At 43.3% G+C, this 23,769-nt stretch overlaps 1 protein-coding gene across 5 annotated transcripts in view; it reads right to left on the bottom strand.

Annotated features, from left to right (window-relative positions):
* Window positions 1–1,085: 1,085 nt before the first annotated feature.
* The window catches only part of NXPE3 (neurexophilin and PC-esterase domain family member 3), a 28,220-nt gene continuing 5,536 nt past the window's right edge, over window positions 1,086–23,769 (bottom strand). For 4 of the 5 annotated variants that reach the window (XM_075118411.1, XM_048816516.2, XM_048816524.2 and 1 more), the window contains 4 exons: window positions 14,013–14,773; window positions 12,793–12,866; window positions 5,554–5,760; window positions 1,086–4,035 (listed from right to left, as the gene is read on the bottom strand). In XM_075118411.1, coding sequence (XP_074974512.1) covers window positions 3,485–4,035; window positions 5,554–5,760; window positions 12,793–12,866; window positions 14,013–14,773 — 1,593 coding nt within the window. In that variant the 3' untranslated portion in view covers window positions 1,086–3,484. The remainder of the gene's footprint in view (window positions 4,036–5,553; window positions 5,761–12,792; window positions 12,867–14,012; window positions 14,774–23,769) is intronic. The other variant, XM_048816547.2, reaches the window with a different exon arrangement.

Here is a 23,769-nt window from a genome sequence, read left to right on the forward strand (position 1 = left end):
AGAGGTGAGTGTTAAGGGGCTGGAAGATAAGATTGTAGCCATTTAAAATTTTATCAGGAAGTTTATATAACCACTTCTCAAACCTTAAAGCAGTTTATTTAGCTCATAACGACAGAAACCATGAAGTAATTGATTTAAAAATATTTTATTACTTATTGTTGTGATTCTGTAGATCGGGGTGGCCAAACTACGGCCCGCAAGCCGGATCCGCGGCCAATGGGAGCTGCAGGGGAGGTACCTGGAGATGTGGCAAGGGCAGTGCATGGAGCCCTGTGCCCCCCCCTTCCCCAGGGGCCGTGCAGGGACGTAGGTCTGGCTGCTTCCCGGAGTGGCGTGGCGAGGGGCCAGGGCAGGCAGGGAGCCTGCCCCGGCGCATGCCGCTGCCACCCCGGCACCGCTTTAGGTAAGTGGCAGTGCTGGGCTGGAGCCCGAACCCCTCTTGCACCCCACCCCCCAACTCCCTGCCTGCACCTCGCACCCCTCCTGTACCCCAACCCCCTGCTCTGAGCTCCCTGCTGCACTCCCGTACACCCCAACTCCCTGCCCTGAGCCCCCGCTGCACCCTGCACACCCGTGCATCCCAACCCCCTGCCCTGAGCACCCTGCCACACCCTGCACCGCTCCTGTACCCCAACCCCCTGCCCTGAGCTCCCTGCTGCACTCCTGTGCACCCCAACCCCCTGCCCTGAGCCCCCTGCCACACCCCTGTGCACCCCAACCCCCTGCCCTGAGCCCCCTGCCACACCCCGCACTGTTCCTGCACTCCAACCCCTGCGCCCTGAGCTCCCTCCTGCAGTCCGCACCTCTCCTACACCCCTGCCTTGAGCCCCCTCCTGCACTCCGCACCCCTCCTGCGCCTCAACCCCCTTCCCTGAGTCCCCTTATACCCCTCCTCTGCCCCAATCCCTTGCCCTGAGCCCGTTCCTGCACACTGCACCCCCTCCCACATCCCGCACCCCAACCCCCTGCTCCGGCCCTGCATACAATTTCCCCACCCAGATGTGGCCCTCGGCCCAAAAAATTTGCCCACCACTGCTATAGCTACGTCAATATACAACAGGTGAGATCATTGACAACTATAGAGATGAAAACAGCATTGCAATTAAATTTTACTGATTTAGAAGTATAATGTGACCACTGTTAAAAATGTTGAACACTGGAAACTCCAGTTTATTTTTCCTTTCCTGTCAATCCCCATTCCCAAAGTAATGAAATATTGGTCCTTAACTTGAGTAAACTGGCAACTTTCTTATTTTAAAATTCATGACTTAAAAGAAGTTGGTCATAAATGTGATTGAAACCAATTTCAATTAGATTTTTAAAAAGCAAAAATACCCCTTGTAGCAGTCTTTCACCCCCTTTTGAAACTGCTAAAATAGGAACAATTGCATACTGGACCCATAAAGGGATTTAGTTTTTCAATTACTGTTGCTCCCAAACCAAAACTATCTGTGTCACCACAATATCTTGCAAAGGGGCAGATGCTCCTCTTTGCTGGTTTGCACATACTTATGTCTGATACAAGAGAAATAACCACACCAACAAAGGCTCAAGTTAAGCTGCCATGGCGTAGGTCAGTTATCTGACAATTCAATGGTTATGGTACACATGTATACATTTGTGATAAATGAAGTGTGGGGGAGGGGCGGGGGGGGCGGTAGCTCCCTTTGATGGACACCCAGTCAGCCACTTGGCTGTAAAATTCCTCTTGGTAGCTGTTCTCTACTTGCTTAACTTGTAAAAGGTTAAAAAGTCCCCCAGGTAAAGGAAAGGGAGTGGGCACCTGACCAAAAGAGCCAATGGGAAGGCTAGAACTTTTAAAATTGGGGGGAAAAAACTTAGGACTCTGCTCACACCTGTTGCACAGCGACAGGGGAGCAAGACTGTGGCAGAGAAACAGAAGGGCTACAAAGAGAGAAAGATGGCAATGCTCTGTTCCCACTGAAGTCAATGGTAGAATTTCCATTGGTTTCAATGGGAGCAGCCTTCTGAAGATCTCATTGTTAGTGTTCAATCTGGGAATTGAACTTCATCAAGCCAATAAATCAAAGTGTGACTTACACTGTAACCAGATCCAGTCAAAACAGAAAGTGCAATGTGCAAATCTATTAACCCTTTCTCTAAAAGGGCCACTCAGCAATAAATTTTCAGCTTAACATTGGAAATTCAGGTGGGATTTACCAAATACACAGGGCAACACTGAAGGTATTTTGTACCCCATATAGCTGGCAGATATGAAAATGGTGCAAAGAATGCCCAACATAAAAGTGGAAGAACAAAGATCAGTCAGAGCAAGAATTTATAGTGACGCTGTCAAGAGCTGTAGGATCAAAATTTGACTCTCTCCCCCACCTTAGCCGTTTGTGAAGTCCATGTAATTGTGTGTGTTCCTACCCCTCAAAACAAATATATTCCTTAATATAAACAGAAGCCGGGTCCCATAAGCAGCAGTGAAGTACTAAAACAGAGTGAGCACATGACAGGAGGAGAAAACATTTAGCTCACTGGTTTGAGCATTGGCCTGCTAAACTCAGGGTTGTGAGTTCAATCCTTGAGGGGGCCATTTAGGAATCTGGGGCAAAAATTGGGGATTGGTCCTGCTTTGAGCAGGGGGTTGGACTAGATGACCTCCTGAGGTCCCTTCCAACCCTGATATTCTATGATTCTATGATCTATGAACTGTAAATGTAAGGAAACATTCCAATGAGTTATTGCAAATTTGTTGTTGCTGCTGAAGAAGAAACTACCTACAACTGGTGCTGGCTATTTGTATTATTTAGAAGCCATTCTGTAAACATTGTGGATGATTGATTAACATGCTGGTTGATTAACATCAGTGCCGACACATCCAATAAATATTCTGATAATTCTGCAGGCTTTTTAGGTTGTGCTTTCTGGACTGATCTAGTGGTTTTAGGACATCCCCTTTAGATTCCTGATTAGGACTTTGGAAGAGGTATCCCCAGATTACTTCAATCAAAGAAGCACAATATGAAACATCTTTGGTTGTTCCAAATACCCAATACAACCTTGGAACAACCAAAGAAAACGCTGTTCCCAAACAATCCTTCCCAGGTTTCACACTGTACTCTGGATAGTAAGAAAGGACTTTGGGAACTGAATCAGTACTGTATGAATAATCATGCAGTGCAGACAGACAATTAATAAAGCTAATAATTTAAGTACTTCTGTAGTGAGTCTTGTAGTTTTGATTTAAGGAGCACCCTAGTAATCTGAGACAAATTACAAGGTTAAGAGGAACCATCCCTACAGGAAGATATAAAAGTGGTCAGAATTAGTCCATTCCTCCTCACAGTCATCTGTCTTCATGGCCAAGCAACTGAGATCACATATGGGAACAGGAACCATACAGTTTGCATGTAGCTACATTTTATAGCTCTGATAGAGAATGACTTGGTTATGCTGCAGCAAAACACTATCTATCTATCTCTCTCTCTCACGGGGCTCCTCTCCACCAATTGTGCTACGTTTCTGAAGGACAAACGAAAGACAGGAATGCGTCTATCTGATTCTTAACAATGATGTCCTGTGGGTGCAAGTTGTGTGGCAAGTAATGGGCCAGAGACATCTCCCAGGCATCCACAAAGAACACAGCAATCCCTGAGAACATCTTCCTCATGACTGTGTCAAGCTGAAAGGAATACCAGTCACTGTTGAAGAGACTCACTTCTGGGCCAAGCTCCTGAACATTGGCTGTTCTGATGACCACTAGAGTTTTGGGGCTGCGATCGAGCAGCTGAATTATGGACCTGCGAATGTTCCTCAGTCTCCGGATGTACACCTCCACAGGGAAGGTGCTGAAGTGGGACCATACGGTGATGGCTATCACGGTGTTTCTTCCGCCTACAATGCCATTCAGCTCATTGGCAATATAGCGTAGCTCGCTACTGAAGACAGTGGTAAAGCGAATGGGTGGCCCATGACAGCGGAACTTCAGCAGGACATTGTGCTTCAGGTCCACGGACAGGAAAGGACCTACGTTTTTAGGACTCCCAAGGTTAAATTCCACTAGATCTGAAACACAAGAAGAAGAAAGGTTTCCTCACTTGCCATCTGTTACTATCCATAAATAATTTGGACAGTATGAAAGTTCTGGTGCTAGAAAAGAGTGTTTGAATAGAATACTAAATGCAGTTAAAAAACACAGATGAATAAGCACATGGTACACTTTCTGAACTCCGATGTTTTGCGACCTGAGCACCGAAACATATACCCACTAAGATTGGCATCTCTCTAAAGCTGAAATGCTATCAATGAAAAGCTATATCTTTGATTGACTTCAGATAAATTGTTTTTCCCCCACCACCTTACAAATAAAGGGATTTTCTGAGCAGATTCTTTCCATCATAAATACCCTGCCGTATAAAGTGCCAGCAGAAAGCCTTCTCTGCCAACTTTTAACCTCCATTTAATTTAATTATCACTTCAGGAGCTACGTCAACTGTATTAAAATGATTTCCACCCTTTATCTAAATAAAATTGATTCCTTTATGCAGTTATGATGGTTAATTCAATTACTGGCTGTTAAATTATGCCATCTAATAAGGAAGGTCAAAATTCTGAGTGAAATGAAAGAAGTAAGAGTCCAACACTGACCCACAATAATTGAAAAAGTTACATTACTGGGACATTGCAATTGCTACCATGTCTTATAGAAGCTACATCATGCCCCCTGGTGGTTGTATATTAACATGCTCGCTTATTTCAAAGTAATAGAAATGGTCTTTATAGATGTAAGCAGAACACACTCCATGGTGCTGGTTTTGAGGGTGTATTGCAGGAGTAGGCAAACTTTTTGGCCCGAGGGCCACATCCCCAAAAAGCCTGGCCCCGCCCCCTCCCACTTCCCGCCGCCTGCCTGCCCCGCTCAAAACCCCCGACCCATGCAACCTCCCCTGCTCCTTGTCCCCTGACCGCCCCCTCCTGGGACCCCCACCCCTAACCACCCCATCTAACCCTTCCCGCTCCCTGTCCCCTGACTGCCTCCCCCCAGAACCTCTTCCCCATCCAACCAATCCCTGTTCTCCGTCCCCTGACCACCACCCCCACCTCCGCCCCATCCAACCACCCCATCCCTTGACTGCCCCCCCGGTACCTCCTGCCCCTTATTCAAACCCCTGGCCCCCTTACCATGCCACTCAAAGCAACATATCTGGCTGTTGCACTGCCCGGCCGGAGCCAGACACGCTGCTGCGCTGCTCTGCATGACAGCGGGGGAGGGGCCGGGGGCTAGCCTCCTGGGCCAGAAGCTCCGGGGCTGGGCAGGCACATCTGGCCCGCAGGTCATAGTTTGTCCACCTCTGGTGTATTGCATATATATTTGTTCATTTGGATTTGGTCCCATATATTTCCAATCTTTACTAAGGAATTTGGATGACTCATCCTATCAATGACTATTTATTGAAAATCCATTTGCCCTCCATCCCTCTTTATTTCTTCCATTATTTTGATATTAGGATATAAAATCACTATGGAGTGAGAGACGTAAAGACTTTTTGAAAGCAATCGGCACAAAGCAAGAAAATAACCAACCTGGAACAAATGTGGTCAGATATTCAAACCACTGTCTTATTGTAGAATCTCCAAACAAGTGGACTACTTTTCCTTGTAAGCATTTGCTTATATCAGCTGTCTTGTTAAAATGACGGATCCAACGTGTTCTTGGCCTCCACTCGTCTTGGTAATAGTAACCCAAAGGGAAAATATCTGGGCCTTGAGATCTGTCCAGATTTGCTGATTCTGGAAGAAGAAAATGATTCCAAATTAATACACAATTATAAAAATAATCTCGATAATTTTCATGGAAGTATATCCAACCAAGCAAAAGCATCAACCCTTATCCTAACGCAAAGCAGCATGACAAAACAAACTGATTAAACACCCCAATCTAACACATTTTTTCCTCCTTCTACAACAAAAGACAGTTACAGACATCTCTACCAGCTTCACCAACAGTTAAGGTTACTTAAGCATACTTCACGTTAAAAGGCCCCATTGTAAATTTCTTGTAACTTTGCCCTCCTTTAACGGTTCAGGGTGAAACGTTCCATGCAAGCTGTCTGCCTGAGGCTGGATTTTTTTTTTTTTTTTAAATGTTTCAGCAAAAATGGTTTAGCTATTTCTGAGACCAAGATTAGGGAAGAATAGTTTCTCCCAGGTTTAAAAAAAAATAAAAAAATCTTACAATCATTTAGTTGATAAGCTCTAGAATCTCCACGCCTTAGAGAAAGGAACTGAAATCTGGATGAGCGGAGGTTATCTTTGTCAGGGATGTGCCATGAAAAATCATCAGACCAAAATTGGCCAAGTTATAAGCCTTTGAAAAAATCTCAAATTTGCACATGTGCAGTAGAGACTTGTTTGAGTTTGGCAGCTAAATTCTCCTAAGATACCATTCCTCGCTGAGCATGCCCCATCCCGGGGCTGCAGGGATGGAGCTGCAATTGCTCCTCCCAGCTGTTGTGGATTGCTGTGGTACCAAGCATCAGAACCGAGGGCAGGAACCTGTCTCTCCTGTGGTCTCAGAGGTCCACCTGCTGGCTCCCAGTTAGCATGGAGAAGGAAGCAGCCTAACTCAAAAACAAAGAAGACGGGGAGACTGGGACAAGGAGCTGCTAGGATGGGGAAGGAGCGACAGATTGGAACTGGCTGGGCAAGGCGCCTGGGACTGGGGCAAGGAGAGACTGAAGGGAACAGGAGCAAACAGGGTCAAGGTTGGAGGGGGGGGAAACAAGGGCAGAAAGGTCTGTGCCCACTACAGCACACTTCCCTCCAGAGTGGAAAGAACAAAAGATTCCCTTGTCTCACCATTTCTCCGCGGTTAGCAAACACCTGTGAAACCCACTGGGCAAAGTCTCTCTCTCTCTCATCCCCCTCTAGTGGCTGGCAGGGACACAGCTAAGGAGCAGGCCCAGATTACTGGCCAGCCACACCAAATTTGAGAGGTGCTGTAACCTGGTATATGAGGTCTCAGATTGGATCACAAATTCATTCCAATTGCCTTTCACCTCAAAGCACCTTCATGGCTGGCCCATATAAAGGATGACAACCTAATATTGCTGTCAGTTACTCCATTAGCTTAAGTGGCAGAGGTCACTTCTGCAGTGGACAGAAGGTTCCAACCCTTGAGGACCCATGTGGGTGTCAATATTATGCCACATGATAGTACTGTTTTTTCAGTTTGTTTTTTCCAAAAAACTAGGAAGTTACATATAAAAACTGTTAAAACAACATTTAAGTTGCAAAGTCAAGCACTCAAAAGTTAGGAAATACCAAAGGTAAAGTTGCCCATGCGACCTTAAAGTTGCAAGGGCAATGTTAATTCAGCCCTCATGTATGCATGCATTATGTTGCAGTCTTTAATTACATGATCACATAGTATTCTTTCCACAGGACCCCTGCCTCAGTCCGCACACAAGATGAACTATACTTCCAGATGAATCAAGATTGTGTAGTGAAGGAAGATGTTGTCTATAGGATCCATCTCATATCTAGGCCCCTAGGTGTCACTGAATACTGACAAACATATAGGTGGAAACCAATCTGGTTTACCTGTGTGAGAGTGTGGGATGCTGCATGTATTGCAATTAATTGTAATATCTGCATGTTATGAAGTAACATTGAAATGTTGGCTCTAGAACTATAAAAATGTTTGCTAAGGCTTTGTCTACACCGAAACTTAGTCGGCAAAACTTTTGTTGTTCAGGTGTGCTAAAAAACAACCCCCCCCCAAACAACAAAAGTGTTACTCATGAAAAGTGCTGGTGTGAACAGCACTTTGTCAGCAAGAGTGCTCTCCTGCCGACAAAGCTGCTGCCGCTCGTTGGGGATGGCATTTTGTCGTCGGCAGGAGAGCTCTCTCCTGCCGACAAACAGCGGCTACACTGCACGTCATTTAGCGGCATGGCTAGCAGCACAGTCCTGTCACTAAAAGCTGCATAGTGTAGACATAGCCTAAGACTATAAAATTAGTCAGAGGAGGAGCATTACCAAGTTTGAAATTCTAGTTCACCACAAGAGGAGTTATCTTCTCCCTGACAAAAGATGGTCTACAGACATCAGCCAAACATTGTGGACAAACGACTTTGCAGCTTGCTTCCCCACACCCCTGAAGAGGGTACATGCAACAAGCCCACATCCCATCACAGCTTGAATGCTGGAGGAAGGAAATAAAAATGCCTGTTAAGGAGAAATTGTTATTCCTAAGCTGCTTGAACTCTGAGGGGTGAGGATTTCTAAGCTTAAGCAAGGAGTCCCCAAGTGTTTAGCTTGGGTTAGCCCAAAAGGACACAGAGACTTTGCTTATGAGAGAAGTTTCTATTATCTTTTGAAATCTAAGATTAAGTCATTTGTGTGCGTAAATTTATCTGCTTTAATCTTGTAAATAACTCTTATATGCTTTTCCCAAGTAATAAGCCTTTGGTGAGTTTATTACAGGGGTGGCTACAAGTGTTGTCCTTGGCTTACAATCTAAATACAGCTGAGCTTGGGTAAATGACTGGTCCTTTCGGACTAGGAGTAACCAGATTACTGATTTGATTTTTGGTATAAGCAACCAATAATCACAAAATTCCAGCTTGCCTGTGTGCCAAGATAGACAGTCTCACCTAAGTGATTGTTCTGGTTACAGTGTGTATGGTAACACGCATTGTTTTATGTTCTCTATGTATATAAATCTCCCCACTGTATTTTCCACTGAATGCATCCGATGAAGCGAGCTGTAGCTCATGAAAACTTATGCTCAAATAAATTGGTTAGTCTCTAAGGTGCCACAAGTACTCCTGTTCTTTTTGCAAATACAGTCTAAAACGGCTGCTACTCTGAAACCATGGTAGGACTGTTATACTGCTTTAAGAAAAGGAGTACTTGTGGCACCTTAGAGACTAACCAATTTATTTGAGCATAAGCTTTCGTGAGCTACAGCTCACTTCATCAGATGCATTCAGTGGAAAATACAGTGGGGAGATTTATATACATAGAGAACATGAAACAATGGGTGTTACCATACAGACGGTAACGAGAGTGATCACTTAAGGTGAGACATTACCAGCAGGAGAGCAGGGAGGGGAGAGGGGGAACCTTTTGTAGTGACAATCAAGGTGGGCCATTTCCAGCAGTTGACAAGAACGTCTGAGGAGTGGAGAGGGGGGGAATAAACATGGGGAAATAGTTTTACTTTGTGTAATGATCCATCCACTCCCAGTCTCTATTCAAGCCTAAGTTAATTGTATCCAGTTTGCAAATTAATTCCAATTCAGCAGACTCTCGTTGGAGTCTGTTTTTGAAGTTTTTTTGTTGAAGATTTGCAACCTTTAGGTCTGTAATCGAGTGACCAAAGAGATTGAAGTGTTCTCCGACTGGTTTTTGAATGTTATAATTCTTGACGTCTGATTTGTGTCCATTCATTCTTTTATGTAGAGACTGTCCAGTTTGACCAATGTACATGGCAGATGGGCATTGCTGGCACATGATGGCCTATATCTCATTGGTAGATGTGCAGGTGAATGAGCCTCTGATAGTGTGGCTGATGTGATTAGGCCCTATGATGGTGTCCCCTGAATAGGTATGTGGGCACAGTTGGCAACGGGCTTTGTTGCAAGGATAGGTTCCTGGGTTAGTGGTTTTGTTGTGTGGTGTGTGGTTGCCAGTGAGTATTTGCTTCAGGTTGGGGGCTGTCTGTAAGCAAGTACTGGCCTGTCTCCCAAGATCTGTGAGAGTGATGGGTCGTCCTTCAGGATAGGTTGGATGATGCATTGGAGAGGTTTTAGTTGGTGGCTGAACTTTGTGACTTTGTCCTCACCCATAACTATTTCACATTTGCGGACAATGTATACCCTCAAATCAGCGGCACTGCTATGGGTATCCGCATGGCCCCACAGTATGCCAACACTTTTATGGCTGACTTAGAACAACACTTCCTCAGCTCTCGTCCCCTAATGCCCCTACTCTACTTGCGCTACATTGATGACTTCTTCATCATCTGGACCCATGGAAAAGAAGACCTTGAGGAATTCCACCATGATTTCAACAATTTCCATCCCACCATCAACCTCATCCTGGACCAGTCCACACAAGAGATCCACTTCCTGGACACTACCGTGCTAATAAGCGATGGTCACATAAACACCACCCTATACCAGAAACCTACTGACTGCTATTCCTACCTACTTGCCTCCAGCTTTCATCCAGACAACACCACACGATCCATTGTCTACAGCCAAGCTCTACGATACAACCGCATTTGCTCCAACCCCTCAGACAGAGACAAACACCTACAAGATCTCTATCAAGAGTTCTTACAACTACAGTACCCACCTGCTGAAGTGAAGAAACAGATTGACAGAGCCAGAAGAGTACCCAGTAGTCACCTACTATAGGACAGGCCCAACAAAGAATATAACAGAACGCCACTAGCCATCACCTTCAGCCCCCAACTAAAACCTCTCCAACGCATCATCAAGGATCTACAACCTATCCTGAAGGACGACCCATCACTCTCACAGATCTTGGAAGACAGGCCAGTCCTTGCTTACAGACAGCCCCCCAACCTGAAGCAAATACTCACTGGCAATCACACACCACACAACAGAACCACTAACCCAGGAACCTATCCTTGCAACAAAGCCCGTTGCCAACTGTGCCCACATATCTATTCAGGGGACACCATCACAGGGCCTAATCACATGAGCCACACTATCAGAGGCTCGTTCACCTGCACATCTACCAATGAGATATAGGCCATCATGTGCCAGCAATGCCCCTCTGCCATGTACATTGGTCAAACCGGACAGTCTCTACGTAAAAGAATAAATGGACACAAATCAGACGTCAAGAATTATAACATTCAAAAACCAGTTGGAGAACACTTCAATCTCTTTGGTCACTCGATTACAGACCTAAAGGTTGCAAATCTTCAACAAAAAAACTTCAAAAACAGACTCCAACGAGAGTCTGCTGAATTGGAATTAATTTGCAAACTGGATACAATTAACTTAGGCTTGAATAGAGACTGGAAGTGGATAGGTCATTACACAAAGTAAAACTATTTCCCCATGTTTATTCCCCCTCTCTCCACCCCCTACTGTTCCTCAGACATTCTTGTCAACTGCTGGAAATGGCCCACCTTGATTATCACTACAAAAGGTGTCCCGTCCCCCCCACCCACTCCTCCCCGCTCTCCTGCTGGTAATGTCTCACCTTAAGTGATCACTCTCTTGTTACAGTGTGTATGGTAACACCCATTGTTTCATGTTCTCTATGTATATAAATCTCCCTACTGTATTTTCCACTGAATGCATCCGATGAAGTGAGCTGTAGCTCACAAAAGCTTATGCTCAAATAAATTTGTTGGTCTCTAAGGTGCCACAAGTACTCCTTTTCTTTTTGCGAATACAGACTAAAACAGCTGCTACTCTGAAACCTGTTATTATACTGCTTGAGGAGTTCATACTTGTTAATGGGTTGGAGACATCTAATTATAGAACACACAACCAGACTGGGGGTTTTGCCCTGCTTCTTGACAGTCTGCCCTAAGGTTGGCACTCACAGTCGTGAGCCACTCTGGACAGCGTGACAATTCCTTCATTCATTGCAGAAGTTGGAAGATGCATAGTGAATGAAGCAAGGAATTGCAGGAAGAGAAGGATGGTCTCATGATTGAGTCAGTTTTATACTGCCCTGGAGGCTTCTAACCCTGCCTTTGCCACAGAGGTCCAACTTGATGCTCATCATATCACCTAAACCAAATTTTTCACAAGTGGTCACTAACTGTGTGTTCCTCATTTTCTAATGCCCAGCTTGAGACCCTGAGTCTGAGTATTTGCAACTGAAGTCAATGGGAGCTGTGCAGTGAACATATAACAGGGGTGGCCAAACCGTGGCTTGTGAGCCACATGCAGCTCTTTTACAGTTAGAGTGCAGCTCTCAGAGCCCTCCGCCCCCCCTTCCCCATTCTCTGCCCACCAGCCTGTTTGGAGGAGCTTCTGCCTGCAGGAAGGGAGATCTTGGGGCTTCCGCCCCACAGGAGGTGCCCCAGTCTGTCCTCCCCCACTAGACCTTATGAGCCCGTCTGTGACCCCCAGCAGCTCCACGCTGTCTGTCTCCATATCCCCCATCTCCTGACCTGGCCTGACAGGTGCTGTGAAGAAGGCACTGCAGGCTCTCTCTTTTCCCTAGCTGGCAGGAGAGTGGCTACTCTGTTCTCGTGCCATAGCACCATCTGGTGGGCAAAAGGTGGAACTGCAGCAACTTTCTGGCAGAAGCTATTGGTGGGGGGGGGGGGGGGAGGAGGAATGGATGGGGATTAAAATATGCGCAGCGCATTAAATATGCACATGCACAATGGTGCAGAATTCCCCCAGGAGTAACAAATCCTAATAAGAGAGAGTTTGTGACACGAAAGCTTATGCTCAAATAAATTTGTTAGTCTGTAAGGTGCCACAAGTACTCCTTTTCTTTTTGTGACAGAAGAGTGTACGATCAACTGATGACTCCATTCCTAGACGACGCCTCGTTAAACAAAAGCTCACAGTTGTAAGTTGTTTAGTTTCTATTTACATGGCAAGGATTTGTAAACTTGTTAATACTTCCTAAATAAATAGTTTTTTTAAAAAGAGCTTTACCATCTAATTGTATTCAATGCATAAATTTAAAAAACTATTTTTTGCCAAATAGCTGGGAAAACAAAGTCTCCAGTATTATTTAATCATGCCTGTTTCCCTTTCTATTGATTTCACTATGATTTACAAAACGATATTTAAAAACACACTTTACCTGTAAATCCTAAGGGTTCCACAGTCACTGAATCAGGGCCACTGGGAAGTACTGGCACTTTGATATTCACATCACTTGAAGAACAGTAAGAAAAATATAAATGTAATAAAGCAATGCTGGATATTTCAAGTTCATTTTTAGCATCAGTTTCTCCTTACTTGTGTGTATGCACTGCATGTGGGATACATTTTTTATTTCTAAGACGCAGCCTACTTTCTAAAGCTCCAATCAGTACGTATTAATCTCCTTGAGACAACTCTCTTAATCCCACTTAGCCAAAGATTTAACATTTTGGTAGTCCTAGGATATTAGATTTGACTTCATAAACCCATTTTTACTTGCACAAAGCCAGCAGGGTACATTACTTCTAGTAATCAGAAGTCTGTACAAGTCACTAGGGGAGCTACCTCATAGATTCCATGGAGTCCTTAAGCCATGATGGGCTTTTCCTGGCTGAGACCCACACATTCTTGTATTGGGAAGGCAGAGCCATAGATGCTACACAGTAACCTCCAGTTCTACTATAGGAATAATTCATAATTGAAGGCTATCATGCACCCATTTTCTGTCATTTCAGGCCATGGTGATTGAGGAGTGAAGAGCACAGTAGGCAATCAATTTAGCAACAACATGCTGATTTTCTAAGAAAAAATTACTGTGACTGAAATCACCCTTGCATTCACACACTACTGAAATATTTTTTGTACAAAATATGCCTTGTGAGGTATATGAACACTAACAACACTGATCATCAATATTCTTATGTAATGTATGTACCAAATGCATATTAAGAGTTATGAACATAAACTGAAATTATGACTGAAATAAATGGACCAACAACAAAACAAAACAAAAAACAAACAAACAAACAAGCCCAACCACCATCACAGTGGCAGTAACACTCATCACTGTCAGCAGACAAGCCTAGTACTGACTTCAGGGCACAGAGACTCCACTACCTCTCTCCTAGTTTCTTCAGTTTAAGACTGAAGCATGCAGGCTGAGCAGCATGAGGAAAACTTTCGCTGCTACTACTTAAGCAGTATCTGTTTCTGCAAATAAAGAGAAGATTTTGATCTCCAGAAATGTCAGTCCAGCACCTTTCATCAACATTACAACTAACTTGTTGCTTGATCTTGTCAACATAAAGACACAGATATAACTTAAGGGCCATTAAAAAAAAAGTGTGTGGTTATGCTTATATTTAGGAACATACATACGTTTGGAAAAAGAGACTCTCAGAAGGTGTCAGAAGGCCCTTTTGATATCCTCCCTTGGCATGGTTGATTCTGCTGGCACAGGACAGTTTTCTTGGCTTGTAGCAGAACCATGGCTCACCAGTGAAGAGGTCTGTGAAGTTACAGACAGGAAGCTCTCCAGGCAAACACACATTGCATACAGTGGTTTCTGAAGTACTACCAGACCTGAATAAGCTTTTAAAGAAGACTCTGTCTGGCCTTTCTTCCCGTAAGCGCTGCAGGACTTGTATCCCTTCACTGGGGTGGACCAGAGACACAGAGACTCTGACATCCCCTGGCCAAAGTAGAGTGAAAAAGACTTTGTAAAACCCATTCTGATCATCTACAACCCTTCCCGTTGCTCCAGCTTTCAGTAGCGGAGAGTGAATTCTTGCCTGTATGTAGTCTCCACCATACTGTTTTGGTTTGCCTTGAAAATCCTTCATGTGGACAAGCACCTCTAACTGATCTCCCACCTTGAAACGCACATGGGAATTCAAAATCACAAAACTGCTGTGGGCAGGATCAGTGCTTCTTATAAATGGGATTTTACCTAAAGGGGGGTTTGGCCACTGTATAGCAGCAAATAAGGATTCCTCCTCAGCTTGTTCTCTTTTGGACAAAGTTTGATGTTCATAATCACAGTAGTGCCTTCGGGTAGTTTTAGTTGTTGGCGATGAAGACTGCTGGTCACTGGTCTCTATTATCCAATTTAACCCCGAGACCGTGTTGTGATCCAAGTGCTGCAAAGGAAGAGGACTATTAGAAAATAGGCTATTAACATTACAAGTGTTTTGTTAGGATATAAAACCATAAAAACTGTGCTTTGTTTTAGATCGTGTAGGTGGTGATTAAATATCTTAGTTTCACAGGAACACAGAAGATGATTATATTCACCTTACGATTTCTGAGAAACTAGGTGCCTGATTTTTCATTTGCACAAAGGCTCTGAAAATTAGGCCCAAAGATTTTATGGTTACATTTTGAACATCTATGCAGCAAAGTATCAATAAGGTAATCATTATAAGGCTTCCTTTGCCTAAGAAATAAAGGTTATCTAACGTTTTATTTTAAAACTAAGGCACAACAGGCCAAATTTATCACCAACATGAAGCAAGGGAAGTTGGTTACATTACTCCAGAGACAAAACTGATCCTGCACATTGCATGCTTTTTAGACTGCCCACTGCCTTTGGCGATCATGCTGTATTTGTCTAGTCACCCCACATTACTTTTCATCATCCTTGTGTAAACATGCATCTCCTTGTTTAAAGTCAGGAATTAAAAGAAGTTACAGAAATTCAAAAAATGATTGAAAGACATGACTGAACACATGAACTGGTTAGTGGTTACACAAATAGAATAGTGAGTGACAAGCCCCAGAAAACATTGATCAGGACAGACTATGATTTCACATGCTGCTAAAGCTCTAAATCAGTAAACACAACATTGTAGGGGAGAAAGTAGCAGAGATCAAGTGTTCCATCAGCGGGTAGTGATCCATCTATTGGGGATCGATTTATCGTGTCTCATCTAGACACGATAAATCAATTCCCGAACACGCTCCCCGTTGACTCCGGAACTCCAGCTTGTGAGAGGCGGAAGCGGAGTCGATGGGGGAGCGGTAGTGGTGGACTTGCTGCCATCCTCACGGCCAGGTAAGTCGACCTAAGATACTCCGACTTCAGCTACGACAGTGTAGACCAGGGCCAAGGAAGTTGCTGGAATTTCAGCAAACTGAAAGTATTCCCAAAAATAAGTTTTAGGAAAAACATTAAGACACCAGAGAATTCATGGTGGCTTCTACTTGCCAAGTACACCCTCCAGCTTCAGACCTCAGTTCAAACATGCATCAAGTCAGGGGTTATGGAGATATTTTCCTGTATGTGACAGAACCTCGCTAATTGATACACAAAATAGGGAAACCCTTCTTACTTCTTGGTGAAGGCTTAATGTGAGATCTCTTTACCTTACTTACTAATGCCTCATCAACTTTACAAAGTATCTGAAGAAGTGGATTTTTTACCCACAAAAGTTTATGCCCAAATAAATCTGTTAGTCTTTAAAGTGCCACCAGACTCCTCGTTGTTTTTGTGGATACAGACTAACACGGCTACCCCTCTGATACTTTATAAAGTTTCAAAAAAATAGATCTACAGTATCCAAAAAGAGATAAGATACAATAGAAAGGTTTTTTTATTAAAACAAACCAAAGATTTTTGTTTGCTTGCCCAATAATTCACAAGATTCAGAAATACAGTGGATTTCCCAGTAATTGATGAGAATTAGTGAAGTTCTAATGTAACTCAATCCTCTACATGACATGGTAGCACAGGACATTATTTTGTATCTTTATTCATCCATTCCCAATATGTCTCCCTACACTATCATTATTTAAATTTTCAACTATTCCAAGCAGGGATTGTGTCTTTATGCTCTTAGAGGTGCTTATGGGTACTAGATATTTTTAAGAATAAGAATGCATGGAATACACTTTGGTCATTAGCAGAGGGTTTTTTTTAGTCTCAATGTAGTGCTGGCAGTGTGCAGCCCTGGGAAGTCTTATACTTATCCACACAACAGGCATTATACAGGCATTGCAAGCTTCCTCACACTGCCCCACTAGCGTGCCACAGTACTATCTTGGAGGGTACACTTTTCAAAATCAGAAGATACCATGCCCTTTCAGTGTCTGGTCTCTGCCATGGTTTACCAATAAATGTACAAAGCAGTGCAAAGCGAGTTAGTGTCAGATGGGACATCTTTTGTGATGTGGCCACTTTCCACTAACAGTTGGACTGAGATCAATTTTCACCCACACAACCAGAAAGCCATCGGATAGCAATGGCTTTTGGCTTCCACTGACCAAAGATGGATTCAAACTGGAAACACAGAGGTGAAATGTTCTATGTCCTATTGTCAGTGGTCTGGGAGACAGTTTTAAAAAGTTAATGACTTTCTGGATTGCCCTCATGTTTAATTTCAGGTGCTAAACTCTCCAAAAACTGGCCAACAATGACAGCACTGTGAAGGCAACAAAGTTGCTTCGCAGTTTCCATGAATAAATGACCCAAAGCTGCATCAAAAGGCCTGAGACATACGCTACTTGGAGGACGGATTAGTTGACCTCCTGTGGAGCCTCTGAGGAAGGGTTGGTGGGGAGGAATTACAGTGTGGGAGTAACCCTCTCATGTACAAATGAAAACCTGTAGTTGACTATCCAGGTAAGCACCCAATACAGGGCGGAATAGAAAAGTTTGAAAAAGATCCTTTTAAAATTTCAGTATGCTTCCAAGCAGATGAAACTTCAGCTCTGTTCTAATGCCCATAATCCTGTTTCAGTTATAATTCTTAGCACGTCTTAACATATCTGGATGTCTCATTGTTGCAAACCAGCATTCGTCACAATAACATTAAAAGCAACAAATCGCAATGGGGAGGAAAAAAGTGTCCAAATGGTAGAGACCAATTCTGAACAAGTGTGGAGAAGAGTAAACACTCTACTCCTTCCTTCAAGAGATTTTTATCCCCATAAAAATATAGAAGATACTATATGGAACAAAACATGCCCAACCCAATAGCTTAGTCATCTTATTTTTATAGTATCATATCCTTTGTACCTCGTGCCTACTCACTGCCGGCTTAGACAGGAACAGGTCATTTCTGACATCACAGCACATGGCTGATGCTATGTAAATAAGTTTTTCTAAATGTTGAAGACAATTCTAAAAAGCTAACACCCTATAGAAAAAACAAACTTTCTAGAGCTGGTTGGCTGTCTTGGATGTTTGGGAACCGTCGGCTTGACCTAAGAACACACGAATGGCCACACTGGGTCAAACCAATGGTCTATGTAGCCCAGTATCCGGTCTTTTGACAGTGGCCAATGCCAGATGCTTCAGAACAGGGCAATATTGAGTGATCCATCCCGTTGTCTAGTCCCAGCTTCTGGCAGTCAGAGGTTTAGGGACACCTGGAGCATGGGGTTGCATCCCTGGCTATTCGGGCTAATAACCAATGATAGACTTATCCTCCATGAACGTATCTAATATTTTTCTTAACCCAGTTATACTATTGACCTTCACAACATCACAAAGACTTGCCTAATTTGTAATGACAGATAAGGCAACTTCCTGGACTAACCTTACTGAATTAGGTTTAAGTCTCTTAGGAGTTCATTGTTTGAAGGACTGATCCTGCACTACAGTTCTTATTGAAGTTGGGAGTGATCTCCGGTAAGCTTATTAGCATGAAGGTAGGTTCTTCCATTGTTTTAATATGTTTTCTCTGTAGCGCTTTTACCTTAATATAAATTTGCTTGCTTAGAAAGAGCTGTGTGGTAACATAACTGTGAGCAATAACTGTCTCTGAGAAGAAGGCAGAGCAGGACTGCTGAGGCAGTCTCACTTGCTGGGTAATTCACAGTGTAGGCAAGGAATAGCGTAGCCTGGAAAAATCCAGGTCTCGAGGGGGAAGAGACATTTCTCTGCCCAAGAGAGGTGATGAATGGGGTGTAGAAGCTTGGGAGCGGGTGCCTTTGCTGGAGCAAGGGGGAATATGGACACAGCTGCCCTGAACAGTGATAAATGTTAAAAGCTAGGAGCAGGAAAATAAGTAGCAGCACTGTTTAAGACTCTGCACTGCAATACTATAGACCCAGACAACAGAAACTTTGTACTTTATTCTCATCCTTTCAGTAATTGTTATGTTTAATCATGCTTTAAGTTTCACTTGGCACATCCAGGGCAGGGATTTGCACATACCTAAAGCACACACATTATTAGGTGTTACATAAAGAAATACCTGCTTCACTACATTAATCCTATTGGATGATTATTTCCCTATGCACAAACAAAACCAAAGAGTCTGCACAAGAAATTGTTGCCAAAGGATATGCGCACTTATTGAAAAGTAAAATACTTTTGGACAGAATCATATTAATAGCTTGGTACAATATTTAACCCAAATGGTACAATGGCCCCAGCAGTATGGTAAAGATTCTGGCTTTGATTCTCCAGATCACTGGAAGTAGTTAGGCCAAGTACACATTTATCTCCAAATGGGCAAGACAAAACTCTGTTTTAATATCTCTCTCCATGAAATAGAAAACCTGATTCCACACCAACATTCTGCTTATAGGGCTGAGGAAGCTATTTTGGATTTTTCAAAGGGATTTCAGCTCTGAATCAATGGAATGACAGCAGAACTCCTTAAGCTTAGGTATGGCCTCATTGCACAGTGTCATTTTAGCATCCCTGGAGAGAAATCCCAACCAGAAACACTGTGACCTGATCTACACATGGGGCTTTCAGCCCTGCCTACACTCTTGCTTATCTGCTAAGGTGGCTGTGTGACTATTCAGGTGACATTTCTATTGTAACAAAGAAGAGCTGCAGCACACAAGCACCGTCTGTACAGCCAACTGAGCCTCCTGTATGCCAACAATACTACATAAGGTATTTGTTAAGTTTTGCAGACACATACTGGCATTAGTCAGCCTGAGTTAACAATGAGTGCACTATGCTTTAAAGCTGAGAATTCTGAACACAGAAGAAAGGCATGTTATCCTTGTTCACCAAGGACCACCATAAGCCTCTAGTATGCAGGGTCCTGGATGCCTTACCTCACGGGTTTTAAGTCACTACTTTTAGACTTCAGGTTTGTTGGACACTTCTTTCAAAGAAACTCCAGTCTGACTCAAGAGTATATCAGTATCCCCAGGGAAAATTTTCCTCCTCTGCTGCAAAAGCTCTTCAAAGGCAGGTAACCTGAACTGACCACACTGAAGACTCAAATGCTTATTTTTTCCTCTCCTCACCACACCACAAAGTAGCAGCATTAGATGTCCCTAAAACAACCATTAGCTGAGTGGGGATAGCCATTCTCTTTCCCTGGCATTTGCACCAGCTATGAAAAAGGAATGTTAATGTAGTTATCTTGTTATGTTTTCAGCTCTGTCTCACTCCACATACCAATGAATCAGGTTTACCAAAAGGAATCAGTCGTCTCTCATCCCTGCAGAAGCATTCTGCCCCCCACTCCCTATTCTCCATAAAAATCTTTTTCAACAAGCTTAGGAAGGTTTGTTACTAATTTATATATAATGCCCAGGTGAACTTGACTTAATAGAGAACATATTGCAGAATCCCTGTGTCAAAACTTTCACAATCTAATTCATACAGATACAACACCTGGTCTAACAGATCAAATGACGGAGAAGCACAGATGGTCATTGAGGAAAGCAATATATAACAGGAAGGCATTACAAAAGGTGTTCTCATAAAACAGGGGTGGGCAAACTTTTTGGCTCGAGGGCCATATCAGGGTTGCGAAACAGTATGGAGGGCTGGGTAGGGAAAGCTGTGCCTCCCAAAACAGCCTGGCTCCAGCCCCCTATCCATCCCCTCCCACTTCCCGCCCCCCCTCCACCCCAACTGCCCCCCTCAGAACCCCTGACCCATCCAACCCGCCCTGCTCCTTGTCCCCTCACCGCCCTCTCCTGGGACCCCCCGATGCCCTCCCCAAACCTCTGCCCCATCCAACCGCTCCCTGTCCCCTGAAAGCCTGGGAGGTGGGTGGGTGCAAGGTGTGCTGCCCGCGCGGCAAGCTGAGACTGCGGTGGAGGGGCCGGGAGTTCAGGGGCCAGGCAGGACAGTCCCACAGGCCTTGCCCACCTCTGTCATACACACACAGAAAATTGGGAGATATCCACACATAGTGGGGCACCCAAGGACATTCCTAACCAATCCTGAAGTGGCTCTGTTGGTCCACGTAACATTTGGTATGTAAATATTTGTTTGCTTTCTATAAACAAGTCACCTCTTTGATGCAACAACCTAATGCTCCACAGAAGACAGTTAAGAATATTCTTTCATTCTGTTTTATCTTCAAGAACCACACCACATCTGTTACTATAATGCAGCACTTAACCATGGATCTCAATATGGGAGCAGCTCAGCCTTAGTCTATCAAAACACTTAATGGGCAGCTCGAGGTCTTAACTGAAGCTAAAAAGTTGGCTGAAAGAGTTCAAAGAGAAGTGACATTTCTTAGCACTAGACTATTAAAACAATAAGTGGTTTGCATCTGCATCCACATTTTAAACAGTAATCAGTAGGAAAGGAGACTTCCAGAATAAACTGCATTCTGACTACCTCTGATTCTCTAAAAGCTCTCTCAAACCAGATCTTTTCTGAGAGCATTATTCATTTGAAGAATATCAACATATAAACCTGTGCTAAATTGACTGGAGGGCTATGCCCCCAAAAAAGAAACAATGTTGCAGCAGATGCATTTAGAGAAGTCAAGGACAATAACAGAATCAGAACCTTTTTAATGTATCTGACATTGGAGTGATTTAATAGCAACATATAACTTGGTTGGGGAATGTGGGATTTATACAATGTGGTATATATATGAGAACATACCTCCCCCCAAAATGTATTTGTGAATTTGAATCCCCAAAAATAAGAGTCAGAGCATATATTTCTAGGACAAGTAATAAAAAATTAAATGTGTTGCCAGAGACAAGAATAGCCCAATATCCTACTGTAAATGAAAAATCTGTAAGAGATAGCAACAGGAAACGAAAAGAAGAAACAAAGACGGATCACCAGTTTTCACTACAAGCAAATGCCATAGGAAAGGTACTTGACACTCCCAAGACAGTCTGCCTAACCCACTATGTTATAAAAATCAGTTATGATGTCAAATTCCTATTTGGTAGATAACAGAACTAGTTGCGAAGATCAGCAAAGGAAACCTATGGTGTCCTACTCAATGTCAGACTGGGTACTAACTGTCCATTTAAAGATAATACTTGAATTAGATGTATTCAGCATTTAGAAACAGCTGTTAGTGTATCTCCCCAACAAGATTTGGCTTTAGCACAATCAACTGAAACTGTGTTAATTTCTAAGAGCCCTTCTTAAAGGTGTGTCACTGCACACAAATATGCAGTGCTTAGTAGAAGACAATGGAATCCACAGAATGAAAGCCGAAAGGCTTGCTCTTGATTTTTGCAGCCGTTTGTGGGGAAGTTGCCAAATGCAATCATCCAAATATCTATGAAAACAGGAAGACATCTGCCTTCTTGAGAGTCAAGATTAGGCTGCACTGTATCTAACTATGAAAGGCAGTGCAGCCTTCATGGCCAGAAACTTTAAATGCGTCTGCTCAGAGACAGCCTTAATATGTGCTGACTTTCAAAGCTGGAATATTTTAAAAACTTTTTATGATGCTGTTTTTATTCCCCATATGTAACAAAATGTGTCCCAATATTTGATGCTCTAAAGCATTCACCAAGCTGGCAAGCAACAAAATGTTTGCAACACAAAAATTCTGATATCAAACAAAATGAACATATAACTTCAGAAATATAGCAAACATTTATTGCAAGATGCTGTTCAGTCTTCTTGAAAAGAGTACTACATATTCAACAGATTGAATAAAAGTTGAATAAGCATTTCCAATTATACCCGGCTAACAGTTATTTAATATAAAAATTTCATTTCTCTTCAGCGCCAGAATCCTAAATTTCAAATTGCTGGGAGATTAATACTTTCTATCCCTAACACACACAAACCCCTTTGTTGTAGCAGTTCTATTCTGTGAAATTAATGTATCTAGATAGCTGTGTATGGAACAATGGAGGATGGGAGAAAGAGGGGATGAGATGGACTGAACTTGCTGGATATAACTGATAAACATTATGATGAAGCAATTCTGGATGAAAGGAGATTAGGATGTAAACAGAAGAGTAGACCAACCACTGTCCCATTGACCTCTAAGAGCTACCTTAAACAAGAACAAAGCAAAACACAAACTTTCACTGGTAATATGATTTTAGTATGAGCTACACAAGGACCTTTTGGGGCATCGGTCACACACACACACACACACACACAAAAAGACGTGGACAACACTCTGATAAGAGAGCGTTAGCACACGTAAAGCCAGAGAAAATGTATGTACAAGACCTATATATAACACATGAAGAATGAGCAGTTCAATAGGAAATGGACACATTATCGTTTAGTGGGGACCAATTTACACAGAAGGTCAAAGCGGAAGTACTGATACTACAGGAAGAGCTTAGTGGCAAAGTGATAAACAATAAGAGCTGGCAGATAGGAAAGCACCACAGCAGGAAGTTGATACATAAAGGTAATTCAGGTAGTATTGTAAACTAAACGAAATAATGTTAATTAAACCAGTTATTTAAAGTGTTATAGGTTAATGTGGTTTGAAAGTATAGTTTGCCTGTTTTATTTAGTCCAAACACAGATTTGGGGAAGAGAAATTGTATATCAACTACAGTTAAGCCATAGTCAAAACATAATATTACTCCTCAGGGAATTCTGCACCAAAAATTTAAAAATACTGTGCCAAAAAAATAAAAATTATGCGCACAATATGTTAAAATTCTACAAATTTTATTTGTCAATAAATAAATGTGGCTCCAGCATAGCAGTGGGGAGCACAAGCCACCGGTTGCACTGAAGTGGAAGATCACCCTAAACCCCCACCTCCCCTGGTACAGGGACTCGACAGCGAGGCTGCAGCCAACCCTGACACAGTGCAAGGGCTGGGTCTCACCCAGAGACACCCCAGGATCCTGACCCTCTGCACCAGGCACACCAGGTGTTGGTGGGCAGGCTCAGCCCAGCAGGATCCAAGTGTGGAGGGGCTTAGTGTGGGGCAATCTGGGTGCAGGCAGCTCAGTGGGGGATCTGGATGCA

Source organism: Caretta caretta, chromosome 1 (assembly GCF_965140235.1).
Source record: "Caretta caretta isolate rCarCar2 chromosome 1, rCarCar1.hap1, whole genome shotgun sequence".
NCBI lineage: Eukaryota > Metazoa > Chordata > Testudines > Cheloniidae > Caretta > Caretta caretta.